The sequence below is a fragment of the Pelophylax lessonae genome, assembly GCF_965119305.1.
Source record: "Pelophylax lessonae genome assembly, chromosome: 10".
NCBI classification, from domain to species: domain Eukaryota; kingdom Metazoa; phylum Chordata; class Amphibia; order Anura; family Ranidae; genus Pelophylax; species Pelophylax lessonae.
The window spans coordinates 124,043,923-124,066,245 of record NC_138777.1 but is presented as its reverse complement, the minus strand read 5'-3'; the positions used below and the strand labels follow the sequence as shown (position 1 = coordinate 124,066,245).

Here is a 22,323-nt window from a genome sequence, read left to right as displayed (position 1 = left end):
CCTTGTCTCGTCCCCGGTTGCCGGCACTTGTGTCGCCTGCTGTGCTCCGTGTCTCAGGGGAGAAGGCTCGGGCAGGAGGGGCTGCAGTAGCAGGCAGCAGCTCACGGAAGGCACTGGAGTAGGAGGAACAAGTGCACGGTGATAGAGGCACACTGAGGAGAAGGGGAGGGATGGATGTCAGGGGGCGGGAGGAGAAAACTTCCCATAGAGAAGGAGGAGTAGTGTGCTTACACTCTCAATATATCTCTGGCTCCAGGCAGTCCTGTCCATGCCCATTCGCTAGCCCTCTAGGATATGGCCTCCCCCCTTGATTAACGTCCCCCCCTTCTTTATCCCTTCCGACCATGATATCTGCTTTAATGACTGACTTACTCCCACCGCTAATATGCATAGGTGTTATCCGCACTGGAAGGTCAGTTAGCTACTGTTTTCCACTTCAGGGCTGCTGATATCCTCACACCTCAGTCGATTCACAAGTTGGGGATACCAGAAGCTGTGCAAGATTCAGATACCTGCCAATTCTTGTTTTAATGACATCTGTTACATGTCCCCCCCCCCCCCCGTTTTCATGGTCCTGGATGTTGTTGATAGCTTGTACCATTATTATATACATTGTCCCTAGGCCACATGTTGATGTATGATCTATGTTCTACACTTTTTTTCTGTGCTTTGTATTTTTGGAAAATGCTAATAAAATGTATTTAAAAAACAAAAAGCCATGACTATGAATTACTCTGTGTCCTGTGATGTATGATTAAGAAATTAGAATTTTTAGTTTACCTGTAAAATTATAACAGGACACAGAGATCTCTCCCTTCTTGTCTAGTCCCGAATGCTTGCTTCAAAACTGAAGCTTAGGTGAGCTGGGAAAGGTTTGCCATGGCAGGGTTTCCTGTCACTGTGGGCCAATGTCCTTTCACCTGAAGGTGGCAACATAACTCAAGTAGTCAGGAATATGGAGTCCTCTGTATCCTGTGATGTTTTTATTAGCATTTATTATGTTTTTAATATGTTTTTCACAATATATATAATATATATATATATATATATATATATATATATACATACATATATATATATATATATATATATATATATATATATATATATATATATATATATATATATATATATATATATATAAATATATATAATTTTTAATATTTGTGTTTGTATTAATGGAGGCATGTGTAATGTCCCAAGTAACAAAGTTTCGTTCAAATTATGATAATAGGGATGATGCCTCCTTTGGTAAGGCTGTTTTTTTATGTGAAATTCACCACACATTGTTTATTGTGATGTACTCAAAGGAAAAGGTTTTTAAAATGAAACCAAAATCCAGTTTTATTTTAGCTAAATCTAAATTATTTTTTCTCACAATAAAAATATTTTGTGCACTCAAACCATTAACTATTTTACCTAAATAAGGATAATTTTAGAGTATGAATGTTTTTTGTCAAGCAACTGTATATTACCTCTCTATATTGCCTCTCTGTTTGGTGCTGATGCTAGATCTTTCTCACAAAATCAAGAATCTTAGCTTATATTTAAATTGACTTTAGTGTTGTGTGTTTTAAGCTCATGATTATAATCATCATTAATACATAATTTGATGTGAATGTTTTGTCTTTAAAGAGCTATTAAATGTGCAAGCTCAAATATGAACTACTCTTTTTTCATTTCAGGGATGCTTTGCTTACAAGTACAGTTAATTGTGTCACAAGTTTTATATCTGGATTTGCCATTTTCTCAATACTGGGTTACATGGCTCAAAAAAATAATGTCAAAATAGAAGATGTAGCAACAGAAGGTGAGTAGTTTTTTTTTTTTACATATTCTCCAAATCACAGTTAAGAAAGAATGCTTTTGAATAATATTTTTGTGGGAAATTTGGGCATGCAAGACCATTATTTGACTTTCGCTAACAAATCATATGCAAATTACTGCTTTATTTCACCTGCATGGGTAAAGGTATCAGTAGCATGTCTGCAAGAGGTTCAGCTTGTTTGAACCATATACTTGGGATATTTTATCTGCTGGAGTATTTGCTTTGTCATTTATTCCTTTTGAACTTTGCTTCCATACTATTATTCTTTTAGTTAGTGGGCCCTGAGGACCAGGGTTGAGGACCAAGGCTCTACAGTATCTTCAAAGGTACAGAGGTGGATGAGCAAGGCTGATCCGCACTCCCTAATCAACTGGTAGAGCTGTTGGAATGCTGTTCAGCCACAGGGGACCTTTTGGCTGAATCTACAGAGTTGAGATTTCTAGCAACCAGAAGGCTATCTCTCTCAGAAACCAGTTCAAAACCAGCATCCCAGCTGGTAAAGCTGCAGTGGAGAAGAATCAAGAGGGCTTCCTCCTGTTGAGAGGCCAAGTTTGGGAAGCATGAGTGGAACCGTGGCCATCCCCAGTTTTCGCAATTAGGGATAGGCTGAACACTCCCCTGTTCGGGAGTTCTGCTGGGAAATGTTCGAACCCGAACAGCAAACCTCATTAAAGTCTATAGGAGCTGCCGAAAAGGATAAATCAAAAGTGCCAATTTTGAAGGCTTATATGCAAGTAATTGGCCATAAAAAGGTGTATGGGGCTCTTGGTACTGCACTGGGGAACACCTATCAATAAATATATACATGTGTATATATATATATATATATATTTTTTTTTTTTTTCAACGGTAATTTTTTCAGGAGCAGTGATTTTAATTATGCTTAAAGTGCAACAATAAAAATGAAAAATTCCTTTAAATATAGTGCCTGGGGTGTCCCCTTAATGTGCCTGTAGCACTGTCATTACTAGGATCCCTTTAAAACCCAGCGAACCTCACCTGACACAGCCTTAGTTACATAGTTACATAGTTAGTAAGGTTGAAAAAAGACATCAGTCCATCCAGTTCAACCTATGCTTTTGCCTGGGAATCAACAGTGATTGGCCAGCTCACCTTTAAATCATCTGTATCAGCACACCACCAGTGCTTGTAATAGTGTTGTTGTACACACCTCCTCGAGGGAGTTTTTCCATTGTCTGAGCCAGAGAATCTTGCTTTGCAAGAGTATATCTAGAAGAACCTAGCTAAAGGATTTATCCATCCCTGTACTTCTCCCGCAGTGTAGGATGCTTCTTTTTCCTGAAGAAGGATGGGGGACTGAGGCTTTGTGTTGACTACAGAGGTTTATATAAGATAACTGTTCCCAATCGGTATCCTCTTCCCCTCTGTTATTCTCCCAAATCCAGGAGCCAAAATGTTCTCCAAACTGGACCTAAGGGGAGTCTATAATCTAGTGCACATCTGTGCAGGAGATGAATGGAAGACGTCCTTTAACACCAAGGATGGCCATTATGAATGTCTTGTCATGCCTTTCGGTCTCAGGAATGCACCAGCTGTCTTCCAGAACTTTATAAATGACATTTTCCGTGACCTGTTGGGTGGCTTAATGCTTGTATACTTGGATGATATTTTGATTTACTCTCCCAATCTTGAAACGCATCAGTGGCACGTCCGCTCGGTATTGGCCCGATTGCGGACTCAATCCCTTTTTGTAAAGCTCAGAAAGTGTTTATTCCATGTCAAACAAGTTCCTTTCCTTTGCTACCTGATTTCTGAAACAGGCCTTACCGTGGATCCAGGGCCGGAACTACCACTAGGCAAGTTAGGCAGTCGCCTAGAGCGCACTGCCGCCTAGGGCGCCTGGCCACTGACTTCCCCTTCTTAGTCTCTCCCTCTCCCCGGTGCTGTGCTGTGCAGCCAGCCGCTCTGGTCTCTGTATCATCTCTTACAGTCAGTGATCGGCAAGTGAGCCGAGTCCACCGCTGACATTTTATTGTACTTCAGTCAGTCTGATGTCTGTCAGACTGTCACTAGACCCTCTCTCACCCCCTCCTCCCCCCAGATGTGATGGCTCGGTCAGCCTCAGCTCCCTCCTGTAGTGTAGGTCCATCCTCTGTGCCGCGGAGTGATATCATCGGCACCTGTCACTGGGACTTAGAATGTCAGTGCAGGCTTGCAGAGGCCACCCAGCGTGGGAGAACAGGTAGATGAGAGGAAGTGTGGAGTGGAGTCTATGCTGTGGAGGGAGTGTCAGTGCAGTGACTGAACCAAGGAGGAGGAAGCAAGAAAGGATTGGAAGGTGCGTGCTGGAGCCTGGAGGACTCAGAATCATAATTTAAAATATGTTTTCTACATACAATATCTATATTTCGCTATTGATCCTGGTTTAGAAGCTATCTGGGGGGGGGGGTGAGGGTGTTAAGGTGGTTATTTCTGCTATTAAGTGCTGGTTCACAATATTGCGATGACGCAATGTGATTTAGAGCGCACTGCTCCTAAAATCACATGCAATGTCTGTGCAGTGCAAATTCAGCCATACAGATTGTATGGCTGAATTTGCATCTGAATCGCATTGGACTCGCACAGGACTCTTTTTTTTGGTCCGCAGCAGAATTGAATTACATGGTGGTTCACACCAGTGCGATCCAATTCATGTGCGAACTGTCAGATCGCACTGCGATATGCGATCTGATCTGGGGGTGTCGTTAACTTTGAATTGACACCCCCAGTGATTCGCATATGGCAGTGTGAACTGCTTGTGCTGCGAATGCGATGCAGGAACACGCAGTAGATTCGCAGTGTTCCCGCATCACAATAGTGTGAACCGGCACTAAGTTAGAAATTTGATCTCAGTAAAGCTGGCCATATACAGTACTTAAAGATTTTTTTTTTGTTCAGCTTGCATACTTGGTGTCGGTTCACACTATTGCGATGCGGGAACACTGCAAATCTACTGCGTGTACTGCATCGCATTCGCAGCACAAGCAGTTCACACTGCTATATGCGAATCACTGGGGGTGTCAATTCAAAGTTAACGTCACCCTCAGATCAGATCGCATATCCAATGCGATCCAATTCTGCTGCGGAAATTAACTGTTACTGTGAGATACACCCGTTGGATATTGTTGTTCTATTCTGCTATTCAATAAACACCCATTTAGGGGGAAAAAAATAAATTGCGGCCTAGTCTGCATATTTTACTGTGAGATACACCCGTTGGATACTGTTTTTCTATTCCGCTTTTCAATAAAACCCATTTAGGGAAAAAAAAATTGCGGCCTAGTCTGCATATGCTACCGTGAGATACACCCGTTGGATACTGTTGTTCTATTCCGCTATTCAATAAACACCCATGTAGGGGAAAGAAAGATATTAAATTGAGGCCTAGTCTTTATCTGTACGTGTGAGATACACCCTTTAAGATACTGTTGTTCTATTCTGCTATTCAATAAACACCCATGTAGGGGACAGAAATATATTAAATTGCAGCTTAGTCTGTACCTGTACATGTGAGATACACCCTTTAAATTTGTTTGGCGCATCTCCTTCCACCACCAAGGATTGCAGGGCGCTACATATTGCCTCCTTTTGCTAACTTCTCCTACTCCGCTTCCTCATCCTCATCCTCTACCGCCTCCGCATCCGGAGCAGTGATCATTTCCAAGGCTTTCAGGGCAGTCATTCACAAGTGGCTCTGAGGGTGGGTTCCTGCACCCACAAACACCAGGTACAGAATTGTCCAGCAAGGGCACAGTTCTGGAGGATGATGAGGTGGAGGAGGAGGAGGAGATGGAGGAGGAGGAACCATTTTCACAGCAGGGTGGCACCCAGATAAATGATAACAACAGATACTACACTTGATCTTAGCCAAAAGGTCGAGAAGCGATGCTGGTGGCATTCCCACCTGACAGCGGGGGCACAGTGGAAGCACAAGGCGAAGGAAGAGGAGGAGGTCGCCAATGCAGCCAGGGCACCGCCAGCACCTCAGAAGGCAGGGTTAGCATGTATGAAATGTGGAAAAGCTTTGTCGGGACGCCACAACAACCAGGACAACCAGAGGTGTGTGAACACACTCAGACTATCACCCGGTGGGTGCATAAAAAAGTGCACACCAATAAAGTGAAAAACAAAAAGTGCACAGGGTGTACACATGGTCCCTGACCCTGATCCCCCGGGGCGCAAGGCTCCTGACAGGGACTGGGTACTTACACTGGCTAACCTGGCCGAAACCAGGCAGCCCCGTTTTTAGGAGGTCTGCTGAAACAGACCACCCCAAGTACTAGGTGGGGCTCTCCCGAAGAGAGACCCCATGATAGAGAGAGCAAACCAAGCCAGAAGGCCATATCCTACCCCTCCCAAGACTTTCAGGGACAGGCCCAAGGACCTACACCCTACTAATCATGCTGTGCAAAATAAAGTGTACTGCCACAATAAAAAACACAAAACGTGAGACACACAACACATACAAGTGGGGAAAGGGATAGTGGAGAAGTGCAAGGTTAGTGCCACATTGCTTTACTATGGCAGGCCCTTCGGCCAGGAATAAAAAATTCCTCTGGTCCTGACTCCTGACTCCTGACCAAAAGGCCCGACCCTAGAGGCAGGTGTGAAAAACGTTTGTAGGAAGTGCAGTGTCCTTGGTGCCATACTCATAGTGTTGCCATCCACCGTGAATTATGGCACCCCTGGACTGCCACTCCTGGGGCACATACACCACAGGCTTTTCAGAATCCCGGTCCCTGCCAAGACCAGTGCAGCCCGTCCTACCAGAAGGCCTCAGAACTTAGACAGCTTTGGGAGAGCTCGGCCCACAACCAGGGACACATACCTTTTCCAAGGCCAGACTCAACCCAGAAGGGGGAAAAAAGCCCCCCCCCGCCGCCATCACAGTTCCTTACCATATACCATATATAGTTCCTTACCATTCCTTACGTACTATACACGTACTGAATGACGGGTCTGCCCCCTTCAACTTCTGGGTCTCCAAATTGGGCACATGGCCTGAGCTTGTCCTTTACGCCTTGGAGGTGCTGGCCTGCCCTGCAGCCAGTGTATTATCTGAATGGGTATTTAGCACAGCTGGGGGCGTTATCACAGACAAACGCAGCCGCCTGTCCAGAGCCAATGTGGACAAGCTCACGTTTATTAAAATGAACCAGGCATGGATCCCCCCAGGACTTGTCCGTACCTTGTGCAGAATAGACATGTATACCGGCCTTACCCAGCCATTGTTGTATTTGATATTTCTTACTCTTTTGGGGTGTACCCTAATTTAAAAAAAAATAAAATTAAAAACCAAAACCAGTGTTGGCTAGCTCGTCCTCCTCCTCCACCCCTGCCGCTTCCACCTACACCGCCACATCCACCGCCACCTTAACCTCCTACTCCATATGGGCCTCGTCCTCCTAGATCAAGATGATTATTTTTTATTTTTATGTATTTTATGTTATTTTAAGTTATTTCCCTATCCACATTTGTTTGCAGAGCACTTGCCATGCTCTTAAAAAGATTTTGCTGCCTTTTGCAGCCCTCTAGCCCTTTCCATGTTTGTTTTAGAGCCATTTTAGTGCTCAAAAGTTCAGGTCACCATTGACTTCAATGGGGTTCGGTATTGGGGTAAAGTTCGGGTTAAGTCCGGGTCACGAACTCTGACTTTTTTTTCAAGTTCGGCCAGACCCGCCGAACCCGGACATCCAGGTGTTCCCTCAACTCTAATCCTGAGACAAATGGCCAAACAGAAAGGACTAATTAGACTCTAGAGAAGATGATACATTGTCTAATGGCCATTGATGATGTGGAGTGGGTCAACATCCTTCCGTGGGCAGAGTTTGCCTTTAACCACTTGCCGACCGCAGCAGAGCGGCTCGGCTAGGTCCAGCGACATAGACATACGTCAGGCACATTCATGGCCCGTGCGCCCTGCGAGCCGATTCCTGGTCTGATTCGGCTCAGAAACGATCAGTCTCCAGATGCAGACCTATGATTTTTGGTCTGGATCTGGTGATCGGTTCTGGCCAATGGCATCATGTCCCCTGCCTGTGCAATCAATCCCCACCACAGGCAGGGGAAGTGATGTAATTTTCCCTCCTGGAGCCCTTTCGGTTCTAGGAGAAGGAGAGACAGCTAAACCTGAGTTCCACAAACACTACACTGACACTAACACACATAGGTACACATTTGACCCCTTGATCACCCCTGATCACCCCCCAAACCCCTCACAGTGAACACTATATACAGTGGTATACAGATCTTTTACTGATCACTGTATTTAGTGTCACTTGTGACCCTAAATCGCGCTTGCGCTAGGCCCAAATAGGGTTAGGGCACCCGCCATCTATCCCCTAATAAAGTTTTAACCCCTTGATCACCCCCAGTTATCCCCTTCACTCCCTATCACATTGTGCACTAAATACAGTATATAGGTAAATACTGATCACTGTATTTAGTGTCACTTGTGACCCTCATTTGCGCTTGCGCTAGGCCCAAATAGGGTTAGGGCACCCGCTATATATCCCCTAATAAACTTTTAACCTCTTGATCTCCCCCAGTTAACCCCTTCACTGCCCTGTAACAGTGTTCACTATATACAGTGATTACCAATCACTGTATTAGTGTAACTAGTTAGGCTAGTTAGCATCAGGGTCCCACCACACCACCGTTATTTAGCGTCAGTTACAGTCAATTCATACTTGCCAACTGTCCCTTTTTTCCTGGGACAGTCCCGGCAAATTGGAGCCTGTCCCAGGTAATTTATATTTTCACTGGAAGCGCCTGTTAATCGGGCTGCCCATAAATGTTACGCAGAAGTAGTGCAGCTGAATGGGAGACTTATTCCAACTCTGCTACTGTGGCCTTAAGTTTGAAATTCCCTTTTTTAATTTCCTGTAATTCTCTCTATATTGAGTAGACTCTATAATCTGATAAGTAGGCGAGATTAATTATGCCGAGTGGGCGGAGCTTCAGGAACACACATACACACACACACACACACACACACACACACACACACACACACACACACACACACACACACACACACACACACACACACACACACACACACACACACACACACACACACACACACACACACATACATACATACACCTCCTTTACTAGTATAGTGTTTGAACAGATTAATATCTGATCTGATCAGAACTATACTAGCGTCCCCATAGTTTGGTGTTCCCAAAACGCTGTGTTTGCACAATCAGCACTAATTCCTGCCAGCACCTGCTTTTAGCCCCTTTGCCCAGCCCACCCAACCCAGGCAAGTGCAGTAATAAATAGATTACTGTCACTTCCAAAAAACACAAATAAAACAAAACCGCTGCGTTAGCAGAGTCCGGCCTGATCTCTGTCCTTGACAACCAGGTGCTTTATTACCTTTTAGTCACACTACTGTACCTTTAAATTTAGTTGATAAAATGTCCAAACGGTGGTACAGTAGTGCAGAGGCCTAGAGTATACTGACCATGTCAGATGAGAGTGATGGGGAAGCCTCACTGGCAGAATCAGGGTCAGTATACGAACCTTTAGATAACAGAAGCTCCCTGACAGATAGCTCTGACGATGGATGGGTCCCTGCTAAGGTCAGGCGTAACCCGACCCCATTCTGGAGTTGCTGAGATGCAAGAACCCGGATGTTTCTCGTATGCAGCTGAGTGACAGTACTACTGCCACTCTCACTTCTTGTGGTCTGGCAAGCACGAGCGGCCTAGTACACCCTGGACCTAGACATACCAGCACTGCAGTAAGACTTGGTGACGTGGCAAGTCCCATAAGTGCAGTTGAAGCTGGTGCGGTGGCTAGCATGAGTAGTGGCCCGCAGCCACCGCGTATTCGAAGACAGGCCCGTAGAGCCCATAGTGCCCTCCCTGAAGCGCTGGCAAATCCTAATTGGCAGCCCACAGATTCTACAGCGCCCGTACTTCCCCCATTCACTGCCCGACCCGAAATTTCGAGTGGAAACAGCTGGTTTTAATCCCCTTAATTTTTTAAGCTGTTTTTCACTGAAGATCTTTAAAGATCTATTGTGGATCAAAGTAATTTGTATGCTAGTCAATTTATTACCGCTAATCCAAATTCGCCCCTTGCCAGAGAATTTGCTGGAATGCTATAACGGTTTCCAAATTTAAGATCTTTCTGGGCCTATCCTTCAACATGGGGATTACAAAAAAGAGTGAATTGCGGTTATATTGGTCCACTGACCCAATTCACCAAATGCGCGTGTTCTCTGCTGCTATGTCCAGGGCTCAATGCAAACAAATATTTCCGTTCATGCATTTCAACAACAATGAAGGGAGACCCTAAATTTGACCGGCTCCACAAAATTCGACCCCTCGTAGGCCACTTCAATCAGTGGTTTGCAGCCTTGTTTACCCCCGAACAAGATGTCTGCGTTGACGAGCCCCTAAAAAAGTTTACTGGCCGCCTTGCTATGAAACAGTATCTCCCCAGCAAGCGTGCCAGATACGGGGTCAAACTATGCAAGCTGTGTGACAGGGCCACAGGCTATATAGTTAGCTTCCGTGTCTACGAGGGAAAAGATAGCACTGTGGAGCCCCCCAACTGCCCAGACAACATAGGGAGCAGCGGTAAGGTAGTTTGGGACTTGGTGTCACCCTTATTCAGAAAGGGGTACCACTTGTACGTGGACAATTTTTATTAGAGCGTGCCACTTTTTAGACACCTCTTTCAATTACAAATTGGCGCTTGTGGCACCATGCGATCGAATCGCCGGGGTTTCCCCCAACGGCTAGTAAATGCCCCACTGAGTCCAGGGGAGAGAGCCTGCTTGAGGTGCGATGAAATGCTTACAGTGAAGTGGAGGGACAAATGGAATGTTTTCGTTCTGTCCTCCATTCACCCAGACACGGCAGTCGAAATTACTATGGTCACTGGTGTTGTTGTTAAGCCCCTCTGTGTCCACGACTATAACCGTAAAATGGGAGGGGTGGACTTCAACAACCAGATGATGGGACCGTACTTAGTTGCCCGTAAGGCCAGACGCTGGTACAAAAAAAGTATCTGTATACTTATTTCAATTGGCTATTTACAACGTTTTTGTCTTATACAAAGCGTCTGCCAGAACATCATCCTTCCTACACTACCAGGAAGAGATAATCAGAGCCCTTCTGTTTCCAGCAGATGCTTCTGCCCAACTTCCCCAACCAGATGCAGTGAGCCGGCTGCATGAGAGGCATTTTCCGGAATTCCTCCCGAGTACCCCTACCCAAAGATACCCCCAAAAAAGATGCAGTGTCTGCAGCAAGCACGGATTTAGACGTGACACCCGTAATTATTGTCCCAACTGTCCTCGGTGACTGTTTCCGTCGCTACCACACACTAGTGGATTATTAGCATAGGGTACAGCACGGCACAGTTTAGGGCACACTTACACAGGGTCTCAAAAGATGTTCAATGGCTATCGTCATTTTGAGAGACCCTAACCTGGAACCTGGAACTTTAACATTGAAGAAAAAAAAAAGTGTAAAAAAAAATACAAAAAAAACCCATAAAAACATAACATAAAAATTAAAAAAAAACCCATAAAATAAAAAAGCCAAAAATAGTTGTCGTCTGAGTTATTTTTCTGTTCTTACTCTGCTCTTCTACTTATACTCTTCCTACTTTTACTGTTTTTCATTGGTACTTTTCAGGTACCAATATAATGTTTTATGTTTACTGTTCACTTTGCCTTGCAGGTACTCACCGGCTGCCACACTGATTTTATATATTCTGACACAAACAGCGTTTGTGCTCAGCATATATGAATACCTCTGATGGCAGTGCTGTGGTAGGTTGATTTCACCACTGCAGTTAAACTACCTTTCCTTCAACCTCATTTTGTGTTTTGTTATAGGGATGAAGACACCAGGCAACACCAGCTTGGGTCTCATTTAAAGTCCCACCTAGTCCAATATGTATAAACTACCTTTAGGTATACGTGGAATATTGTCATGTATACCCGCCATTTTTTTCGTTCAGCCCACAGGCTGCATGAAAAAAAAAAAACCTACACTATATGCCAAACAAGGACCAGCAATGTACTGGTACATTGCTGGACTTTGAGTGGTTATACCAGGATGATTCCTGCAGATTTAGGCATCTTGGTATCGTTTTTTTACAGCCAGCGGTCGGCTTAAATGTAAAAGAAATCCTAGTGGATAATTGGCCGCTAGACTGCTTTTACAAGCAGTGGGAGCGGACCCCCCCACCTTCTGCCTCCTTCCGTCGCCTTCTGTGGTTTTTCTCGGGCTCTCCTGTCCCACCGGTTAACCTGAGAGTGCAGCCGGTGGTTCAGTTATCTAACCATAGAGCTGATTGGAGATGAGAATGGCTCCAATCATCTCTATGGCCTAAGATACCAGAAGCTACGAGAATTTCATGACTTCTGTTTCGCCAGAAATAAACAGCGCCATTGGGAAATTGGGAAAGCATTTAATCACACCAATTTTCATGTGGTCAGATGCATTAATGTCAGAGGAGAGATCTAGAATCTAAAAGACCCCAATTTTTTTTTAAAAAAGAGTACCTGTCACTACAGATTGCTATCATAGGGGATATTTAAATTCAATGTGATAACAATAAAATGATAAAAAATGAAATGAAAGGTGTCAAAATAACATAAAAAAAAAGCAAAAAAAAAATAAAAATCAAGCCCCCCTGTCCCCCCGTGCTTGCGCGCAAAGGCGCACACAAGCGTTGGTCTAGTGTCATATGTAAACCGCAATTGCAGCATGCATGTGAGTTATCGCCATGAACACCAGGTTGAGGGCAGTAATTCTTGCAGTAGACCTCCTCTGTAAGTCCAAAGTGTTAACCTGTAAAGACTTTTAAAGGCTTTTAAAACCATACATAGTTTGTTGCCGATGCACGGGTGTGTGCAATTTTTAAAGCATGTCATGTTTGGTGTCTATGTACTCAGCATAAGATCATCTTTTACATTTTACCAATAAATTAGGAATTATATAGTGTATTTCTGCATTAAATTTAAAAAAAAGTGTTTTTTCCGCAAAAATTGCGTTTGGAAAATATGTGCGCAAATACCGTGTGACGAACAAAACTGCAACATCCACTATTTTGTTCTGTAGGGCCTCTGCTTTAAAAAATATATAATGTTTGGGGGTTCAAAGTAATTTTCTAGTAAAAAAAATATTTTTTCATGTAAACAAAAAGTCACAGAAAAGGCTTTGTCTTCAAGTGGTTAGAAGAGTGGGTGATGTGTGGTTAAGATTGAGCATAAAATGCCAGGACAGTTCAAACACCCCCCAAATGACCCCTTTTTGGAAAGTAGACACCCAAAGCTATTTTCTGAGAGGCATATTGAGTCCTTGGAGGATTTTATATTTTGCCCTAAGTTTCAGGAAAATGACAATTTGTTTTTGTTTTGTTTTTAATTTACACAAAGTTGTCACTAAATGATCTATTGCTCACGCATGCCATAGGTATATGTGAAATGACACCCCAAAATACATTCTGCTGCTTCCCCTGAGTACAGGGATACCACATGTGTGAGACTTTTTGGCAGTCTAGCCACGTACAGGACCCTGAAAACCAATCACCACCTTCAGGCTTTCAAAGGGCGTAAATTCTTGATTTCACTCCTTACTACCTATCACAGTTTTGAAGGCCATGAAATGCCAAGATAGCACAACCCCCCCCCTCCCCCCCAAATGACCCCATTTTGCAAAGTAGACACTCCAAGCTACTTGCTGAGAGGCATGGCGAGTATTTTGCAGCTCTCATTTATTTTGGAAAATGAAGAAAAAAAAGGAAAATGTATTTTTTTCCTCTTTTTTCAATATCCAAAACTTTGTGACAAAAAGTGAGATCTGCAAAACACTCAGCATGCCTCTCAGCAAATAGCTTGGAGTGTCTACTTTGCAAAACGGGGTCATTTGGGGGGGAGGGGGGGGTTGTGCTATCTTGGCATTTCATGGCCTTCAAAACTGTGATAGGTAGTAAGGAGTGAAGTCAACAATTTACGCACTTGGAAAGCCTGAAGGTGGCGATTGGTATTTGGGGGCCTGTACGTGGCTAGACTGCCAAAAAGTCTCACACATGGGGTATCCCCATACTCAGGAGAATCAGCAGAATGTATTTTCGGGTGTCATTTCACATATACCCATGGCATGTGTGAGCAATATATCATTTAGTGACAACTTTGTGTAAAAAAACAAATAAAAAAAATAAAAATAATAAATTTCCCGGAACTTGTGGCAAAATATAAAATATTCCATGGACTCACCATGTCTCTCAGCAAATAGCTTGGAGTATTTTCTTTGCAAAATGGGGTCATTTGGGGCGGTTTTGTGCTATCTTGAAATTTCAGGGCCTCTGAAACTGTGACAGGTAGTGCTGAGGTGAAATGCACAATTTATGCCATTAGAAAACCTGAAGGTGGTGATTGGTTTTCGGGGTCGCGTACACAGCTAGGCTCCAAAAAAGTCCCACACATGTGGTATCCCTGTACTCAGGAGAAGCAGCAGAATGTATTTTGGGGTGTCATTCCACATATACCCATGCCATGTGTGAGCTATTTATCTTTTGGTAATGACTTTGTGATAAAAAAAATGTTTTAAAAATAATGTAATTTTCCCAAAACTTGTGGCAAAATATAAAATATTCCATGGACTCACCATGCCTCTCAGCAAATAGCTTGGGGTGTCTACTTTACAAAATGGGGTCATTTGGGGGGGTCTGTGGTATCTTGACATTTCAGGGCCTCCGAAACCGTGATAGGCAGTGAGAAAGTGCAATGAGAAATTTACGCCCTTTGAAATTCTGAAGGTGGTGATTGGTTTACGGGGTCCCGTACACAGCTAGGCCCCCAAAAAGTCTCACACGTGTGTTATCCCTGTACTCAGGAGAAGCAGTAGAATATATTTTGGGGTGTAATTACACATATGCCCATGGAATGCGTGTGCAATACATCATTTCAATGACAATTTTCTGTAAAAAAAACTTTTTTTTTTTTAGTCATTTTACAAACACGTGACAAAAAAAATTAATATTCAATGAGCTCAACATGCCTCTCATTACATTCCTTAGGATGTATACTTTCCAACAAGTGGTAATTTGGGGGGGGGGGGTTGTACTGCCATTTTAGCACTTCAAGAATTGAGATAGGCAGTCAGAAATTAAAGCTGCGTAAATTCCAGTATTTACACCATAGTTTGTATACGCTATAACTTTTGCGCAAACCAATAAAAATACGCTCATTGAGAATTTTTTTGTCAAAGACATGTAGCTACATTCATTTTGGCCTAAATATATGACAAAAACTAAATATATTGGTTATTTTTTAACTGTTACATAGTTACATAGTAGGTGAGGTTGAATAAAGACAATAGTCCATCCAGTTCAACCTGTGTAGGTGTGTGTGGCTGTAATCATCTCACATACCCCTGAATGTTCTGATCCTTGAGATGTAAGTCTAAGAGTCTTTTGAAAGCCACCATACTACCCGCAGACACCACCTCTTGTGGTAGAGAATTCCACAATCTTGTAGCCCTAACAGTAAAGAACCCCCCACGTTGCCTGAGGTTAAAACGCTTCTCCTCTAATCGCATTGTATGCCCTCGAGTCCTCATGCAATCCCTTCGAATGAACAGCTTTTTTTCTAAGCTGGGATCCCCATTAAGATATTTATAAATTGCTATCATGTCCCCCCTCAGACGTCTCTTCTCCAGGGAGAATAAATCGAGCGATTGTAGACGCTCTTCATAGTCAAGGTCCTCCAATCCCCTAATTAGTTTAGTTGCCCTTCTCTGGACTCTCTCCAGCTCCAACACATCCCTCCTGAGGACTGGCGACCAGAACTGGACAGAATACTCCAGATGCGGTCGGACCAGAGTTTTATAAAGTGGAAGGATTATAGTCTTATCTCTGGAATACATCCCTTTCTTTATGCATGCCAATATTCTGCTGGCTTTGGCAGCTGCCGCTTGACATTGCATGCTGTTGCCTAATCTATCATCAACCAAGACTCCCAGATCCTTCTCCATTTTTGATTCCCCCAAGGGTTCCCCTCCTAACGTGTATTGTGCTTTTATGTTTTTAGTCCCCAAGTGCAAAACCTTACACTTCTCCACGTTAAACCTCATTTGCCATGTCGTTGCCCACTCTGTAATTTTGTCCAGGTCATTCTGTAGGATATCTGCTTCATGCTGTGCAGTTATTGCTCTGGCCAATTTTGTGTCATCTGCAAAAACTGATATCGAACTACTGATCCCGACCTCAATGTTGTTTATGAATAAATTGAACAAGGTTGGTCCCAGGACTGAGCCCTGGGGCACCCCGCTTACTACCTCAGACCAGTCTGAGTATGCGCTGTTTATTACCACTCTTTGGACACGCCCTTTAAGCCAATTCCGTATCCAAGAGCAAACCCTGCTGTCGATACCTGCAGATCTTATTTTATAAATTAAGCGCTTGTGGGGAACTGTATCAAATGCCTTAGCGAAATCCAAGTACACCACATCCACTGGTCTCCCCCTATCTAGCTCACAGCTCACCTCCTCGTAAAATGTTAATAGATTGGTTTGACAAGAACGCCCATTTGTAAACCCGTGCTGATTACTGCTGATGATGTTGTTGTCTTTAGCAAACTCTACGATATAGTCCCTTATCATCCCCTCCAGAAGTTTACATACTATTGATGTCAAACTGACAGGCCTATAATTTCCCGGGATATGCCTCTGGCCCTTTTTGAATATCGGAATCACGTTAGCTTTCTTCCAATCCCCTGGTACATCTCCTGTCCTAATACTGTCAGCAAAGATCAGGAACAGTGGTCTGGATATAACCTTACTGAGTTCCTTGAGTACTCTCGGATGTACGCCATCCGGGCCTGGTGATTTGTTTGTGTTGAGTTTATCCAGCCTTTCCCTGATTTCACCCTCTGTTAGCCATAGTGGCAAGTCCTGTGTATTACATAGTTACATAGTTACATAGTTACATAGTTAGTGAGGCTGAAAAAAGACACAAGTCCATCCAGTTCAACCTATGTGTGTGTGTTTGCTTTTAACCGTACATTGTATACCCCTGTATGTTGTGGTCTTTAAGGTGTCCATCCAATAGTTTTTTAGTATTACTACTAACCAAACAGTCATGGTCAGTGTACCCCTCCGTTTCCTGTGTAAACACTGACGAGAAAAAAGCATTCAGCACGGTTGCTTTTTCAGTGTCCTCTGTAACCATCCTCCCATCAACTGTGAAATTAGAAAATGTCAATCTTTGGCAAAATGTTGGCTATTTTTTTATTAATATCGCAAAAAATAAAAAGCTCAGATGTGATCAAATACCACCAAAAGAAAGCTCTGTTTGTGGGAAAAAAAGGACGTAAATTTTGTTTGCGTACAGCATTGCATGACCGCGCAATTGTCAGTTAGAATCACGCAAGTTGAAAAAAGTGGCCTGGACGTTAAGCAGGAAAATCCTCCGGTCTTAAAGTGGTTAATAATTGTGCAAGCACGTCTACAGGGACCTCTCCTTTCTTCTGTGTTTACGGGTTGCATCCACCTGTGCGCTCCTTTGATCTTCCACCCTCTGATGTTCTGGATACCAACACTACGATTGAAAATTTCTCCAAAATATGGTCCGATGTTAATCATGCTATCTCCCGCTTTGTGCAGGCTTTAAAGAGAATGGCTGACAAGAGGTGCTTAAAGGCACATGGATATAAAGTTGGTGACAAAGTGTGGCTATCATCTAGGAGTTTGTGCCTGCATATACCATCTAAAAAACTTGGCCCAAAATTCATCAGACCCTATGAAATTTTGGAGATTGTTAATCATGTGGCCTGTATATTAAGACTTCCCCCATCTATGCGCATTCCAAATGTCTTTGTTGAAGCCTGTTCATTCCAGCCTCCAAGTAAATGAACCAGAACCTGTGGACGTCTTGAACAGTCAGGAATATGAAGTGGCATATATTCTTGATTCCAGATGAGTACATAATTCCTTACAATATCTCATTCATTGGAAAGTTTTCAGCCCACGGAATCGATCTTGGGTCCCAGCTTGTGATCTTCATGCTGACCAACTTAGGAAGAAGTTCCATCTTCGTTATCCCAGTAAGCCTGGGGTTACAGGAGCAACCCCTCGAGGAAGGGGGGGTACTGTCAGTACTAGGATCCCTTTAAGATCCAGCAAACCTCACCTGACACAGCCTTTGCCTGGGAATCAACAATGATTGGCCAGCTCACCTTTAAATCCCCTGTATCAGCGCACCACCAGTGCTCGTGATAGCATTGTTACCTTGTGTGCACCTGCTTGACTCAGCTAATATCTGCTCTGTCTATATTGGTTATGACCCAGGTGGTTTTGACCCTGCTTTGTTTGCTTCTGATTCTGTACCATTTGGACTCTGATCTACCTGTGTATGACCCAGCTTGTCTAGACTATGCTTTGCCTGATTCTACTAAAGTGCTAGACTCAGCATTACTACTTGGCTGCCCTGAACCTCATGTTACATCTGCAGTGGTGAACCACAAGTACCAGCAAACCTTCTGCTACATCTGCAGTGGTGAACCACAAGTACCAGCCAACCCCCTGCTACATCTGCAGTGGTGAACCACAAGTACCAGCCAACCCCCTGCTACATCTGCAGTGGTGAACTACAAGTTCCAGCTGACCTGCTCTGCTCAGACCTGCTCATGGTATGTGCTCTTGTTTATTGAACTCTTTGCATATCAATACATCTGAACTGTTTCCTGCTATCTGCTCCTAGCCTGACAAGCACAAAACATGCTACAGCAAAAATGAAATTTCTAAAGAAAAAAAAAACAAATCAAATCCCATTTTAAATGACTTGTGGCTACTATTGCTGGCTATTAAAAAAATAAAGAAAAAGGGGGCGTGGCCAGCTGGAGACAGAGATGGACGCTCTGCTCTGAGGCTCTGTGGTAAAGAACGGGCACCATCAGGATCCACCGCAGCTCCACTCACCAGCGAGTCGCAGCAGTGACCCCCTCGGCCTCCCTAAACACCCGGTGACATGCCAGCCAAACAGAAGGAGGAGAGGCAGACGCAGAAGCTGACGGCTTATCTCTTTCAACCCGCGGACCGGCGCGGCCAAGATGGCGCCGGCGCCACGGCCCTGGCATTGCGGCTCCACTCCACTTCAGTCTCCCCGACCTGAGACGGCATCCTCTGGTCCAGAGGAGTCAATCGAGATGACATCAGTTCCAGTGGCAGATGGGGAGTCCTCTCCACATACCCCGACATCCGGGAGCCCTGCTAAGGCGAGGATGAGGATGGATCCCCCGCAGCCTGGCAATTCTGAGGTGAGCCTGTCCCACTGCATGACTGGACCCCTAGCTTCACAACCTGACTCCATTGCCTCATACCCCACAGTGAATAAGCCTGTGATGGACACTGCCCTGAAAGACATGATGCTTTCTCTCAGACACACACTGCAGTCTGACATGCTGTCTTTCATACAGCAGATTAAACTAGAGGTCACTCACATGAATGAAAGAATCACACGGGTGGAAACTAAAATGGATGCCTGTGCCCAAGCTGTGCATGAAATCACTGACTCCCAATCTGACCATGTCCAAGACCACATATGGATTAGAGATAAAATTGCTGATCTTGAAGATAGATCTCAACGCAATAATGTAAAAATAAGGGGTCTCTCAGAAGAAGTTCAACTCCAAGACTTATCAGCTTACGTCAAAAACCTAATGAAAACCCTGCTACCAGAGCTTAAAAATATTGAATTGGTGATTGACAGAATACACAGACTCCCCAAGCCTTCGCACTTACCTGACGCAATCCCTAGAGATGTTATCCTTCGCATACATTTTTTTCATGTCAAAAATCAGTTGATGCAAAAAGCAAGGGCCCTGGGCCCCCTACCGTATGCGCACCTGCAGATTTATGAAGACCTATCGAAACACACCCTGCAAAAACGTAGACAGCTAAATAATATCACAAAGGCACTTCGCAATCATAAGATCATTTATCAATGGATCAATCCGGCCAAGCTATTGATCACCTACCAAGGTGTCAAACGCCTCATCTCCTCGGCTGAGGAAGGCCACCAGCGTCTACATACCTGGGGGATACTACCTGTCCTGGACTCCCCGTCCCCCCACAAGGGGGGTATGGGCACTCACCCCATACATCTCCTATGCCGCAACACACCAACCGCAACCCTCACACTAGATGAACATGCCTAGTGGAGCTTTTCAGCAACTATGCCCATTCTATCCACAGTTGTTCTACGGCCATTTAGAATTATTACCCCATACCTATCCTGTGCACTGGTTGTGCTAACAGAGGATACTTCCCTGTTTACCCTGTCTGTTGCCCTCTGACTGCTACTCTGCCACAATCCTATTACCTTCACATATCTGGTGTTCAGAAGGCAACAAAGGCTTGCTACTCTTGTCTATCTATTGCAAGGATTACAACTCCACCCTCAGTTTTCACCTCACCACTCAACTTATACCACTGTACTGATATCCTTAACCACTGTCTGTTTCGCCTACCGCATCGAGGAACATGACGATTACACTTGTATCCATCAACGCCAATGGGCTAAATCACCCCACCAAAAGAGCCTCTTTGTGGAAACTAGCAAGAGAAACACATTGCAATATAATTTGCGCCCAAGAGACTCACTTTCATGCCTCCTTTCCTCCCACGTGCACGAACAAGCAATTCAATAAAATTTATACAGCTAATGCCCCAGTCAAAAAAAGAGGAATACTTATTGCCATCAAAAACACTCTCAACTTCCAACTGGACTCTTTTATCGCAGACCCTGACGGGCGGTATCTCATCTTGATCTGTACCATCAACAATAATCAATACTCTCTGATATCTGTCTACACACCCAATACTCATCAGTTAAAATTTCTACGTAAACTGCACAAATTAACAACCCGAATCCAAAAAGGCTCCGCCATTTGGTGCAGAGACTTCAACGTCACCCCAGACCCAGGCCTTGACTCGACCAATCGAAGCACAAGAGGGTAACTTGCCCTCCAACCTTTTCTGCAATCTACACAATTGTTTGACATCTGGAGATGCCACCATGTAGAAGAAAGAGACTTTACATTCTTTTCACCATGTCCCAACTCGCATTCTAGGATAGATTTATTTCTGTCGGACCAATGGACCCTTCAAACAATCTCATCCTCGACTATTCTTACGTCAACCTGGTCGGACCACTCTCCGATATGCCTGGTTATAGAGGACAATCCTCTATCTTTTCCGTTCTCTCTTTGGAGATTGAACCCTGCTCTGCTACAATCGGAATCGGACTCAAACTACAGTACCTCTGCCTAAAATTGGAGGAATTCTTTCAGCTGAACAAGGACTCGGTATCAGACCCCTTCATCCTCTGGGCCTCTCATAAAGCTTTCATGCGGGGGATGCTGATACAGCTGGGGGGCTAGGATTAAAAGGCAGAGGAGGCAGCACATCTCAGGTATCAATTCAAGCCACCGACGCTTTAAACAAACAATCACCGAGCTTGGACCTAAAATCCAAACTCCTGAGGCTGAAACTTGATCTACGCATGGCACTTCTTGAAAATCTTGAAAAAACACAGCAATGTTTAAAGATGCATTTTTATGTTCAAGGTAACAAAGGTAACAAAGCTGGAAAATTTTTAGCTAACTATGTGAAGGGAAATAAAGCCAGAACCAATATCCCTCTCATCAAATTTGGATTTAAAGACCATATCCTATCGACTATTATGGCTTTATATTCCCGACCATCAGCCCGTGTCTACTGCTCCACTATGCTATCAAAACCTTTCCAAATAACGAATGGCACCAGGCAAGGGTGCCCCTTGTCGCCATTTATCTTCAATTTGATAATTGAGCCCCTAGCAGAAAGTATTAGAGCAAACATAAACATCAAAGGTCTGCATCTGGGTACGGTGGAGCACAAAATCAGTCTGTTCGCAGATGACATCATCCTCATACTTTCGAACCCCGTCACTTCCCTGGCTCAGTTAAACGCACTATTGTCGGAATTTAACTGTGTGTCCTTGTACAAGGTCAATACGTCCAAATCTTCCTTTCTAGCAGTTAACATCCCCCCCGAGATGCAACATCATCTGCAAGGTTTATACCCCTTTAAGTGGGCTAGCGAGTCGATTCCGTACTTGGGAATCCAGCTGACCGGTAACACAGCATTGCTGTATCAGGCAAATTTTGCCCCAGTACTACAATCTCTCCAAAAAGATCTTGAGGGAATCTATAGGCTGTATCTCACCTGGTCAGGCAGGCTGGCAGCATTCAAAATGCTCAAACTCCCACAACTTATCTACCTTTTCAGGTCAATCGCTATTCCTTTACCTAAAACATTTTTCTCCTCACTGCATAACATCATCAGGACATTTGTTTGGCACAACACCAAACCCGATGTGTTCACTAGGGATGATCGAACTTTTGAAAAGTTTGGTTCGACCAGAACACCCGAACCTCCCAAAAGTTCGGCCCGGATTTCAGAACCCCATTGAAATCA

At 44.1% G+C, this 22,323-nt stretch overlaps 1 protein-coding gene across 1 annotated transcript in view; it reads left to right on the top strand.

The window, feature by feature from the left end:
* The window catches only part of SLC6A2 (solute carrier family 6 member 2), a 670,903-nt gene that overhangs the window by 326,663 nt on the left and 321,917 nt on the right, over positions 1-22,323 (top strand). The window contains exon 7 of the mRNA XM_082270398.1: positions 1,686-1,810. Coding sequence (XP_082126524.1) covers positions 1,686-1,810 — 125 coding nt within the window. The remainder of the gene's footprint in view (positions 1-1,685; positions 1,811-22,323) is intronic.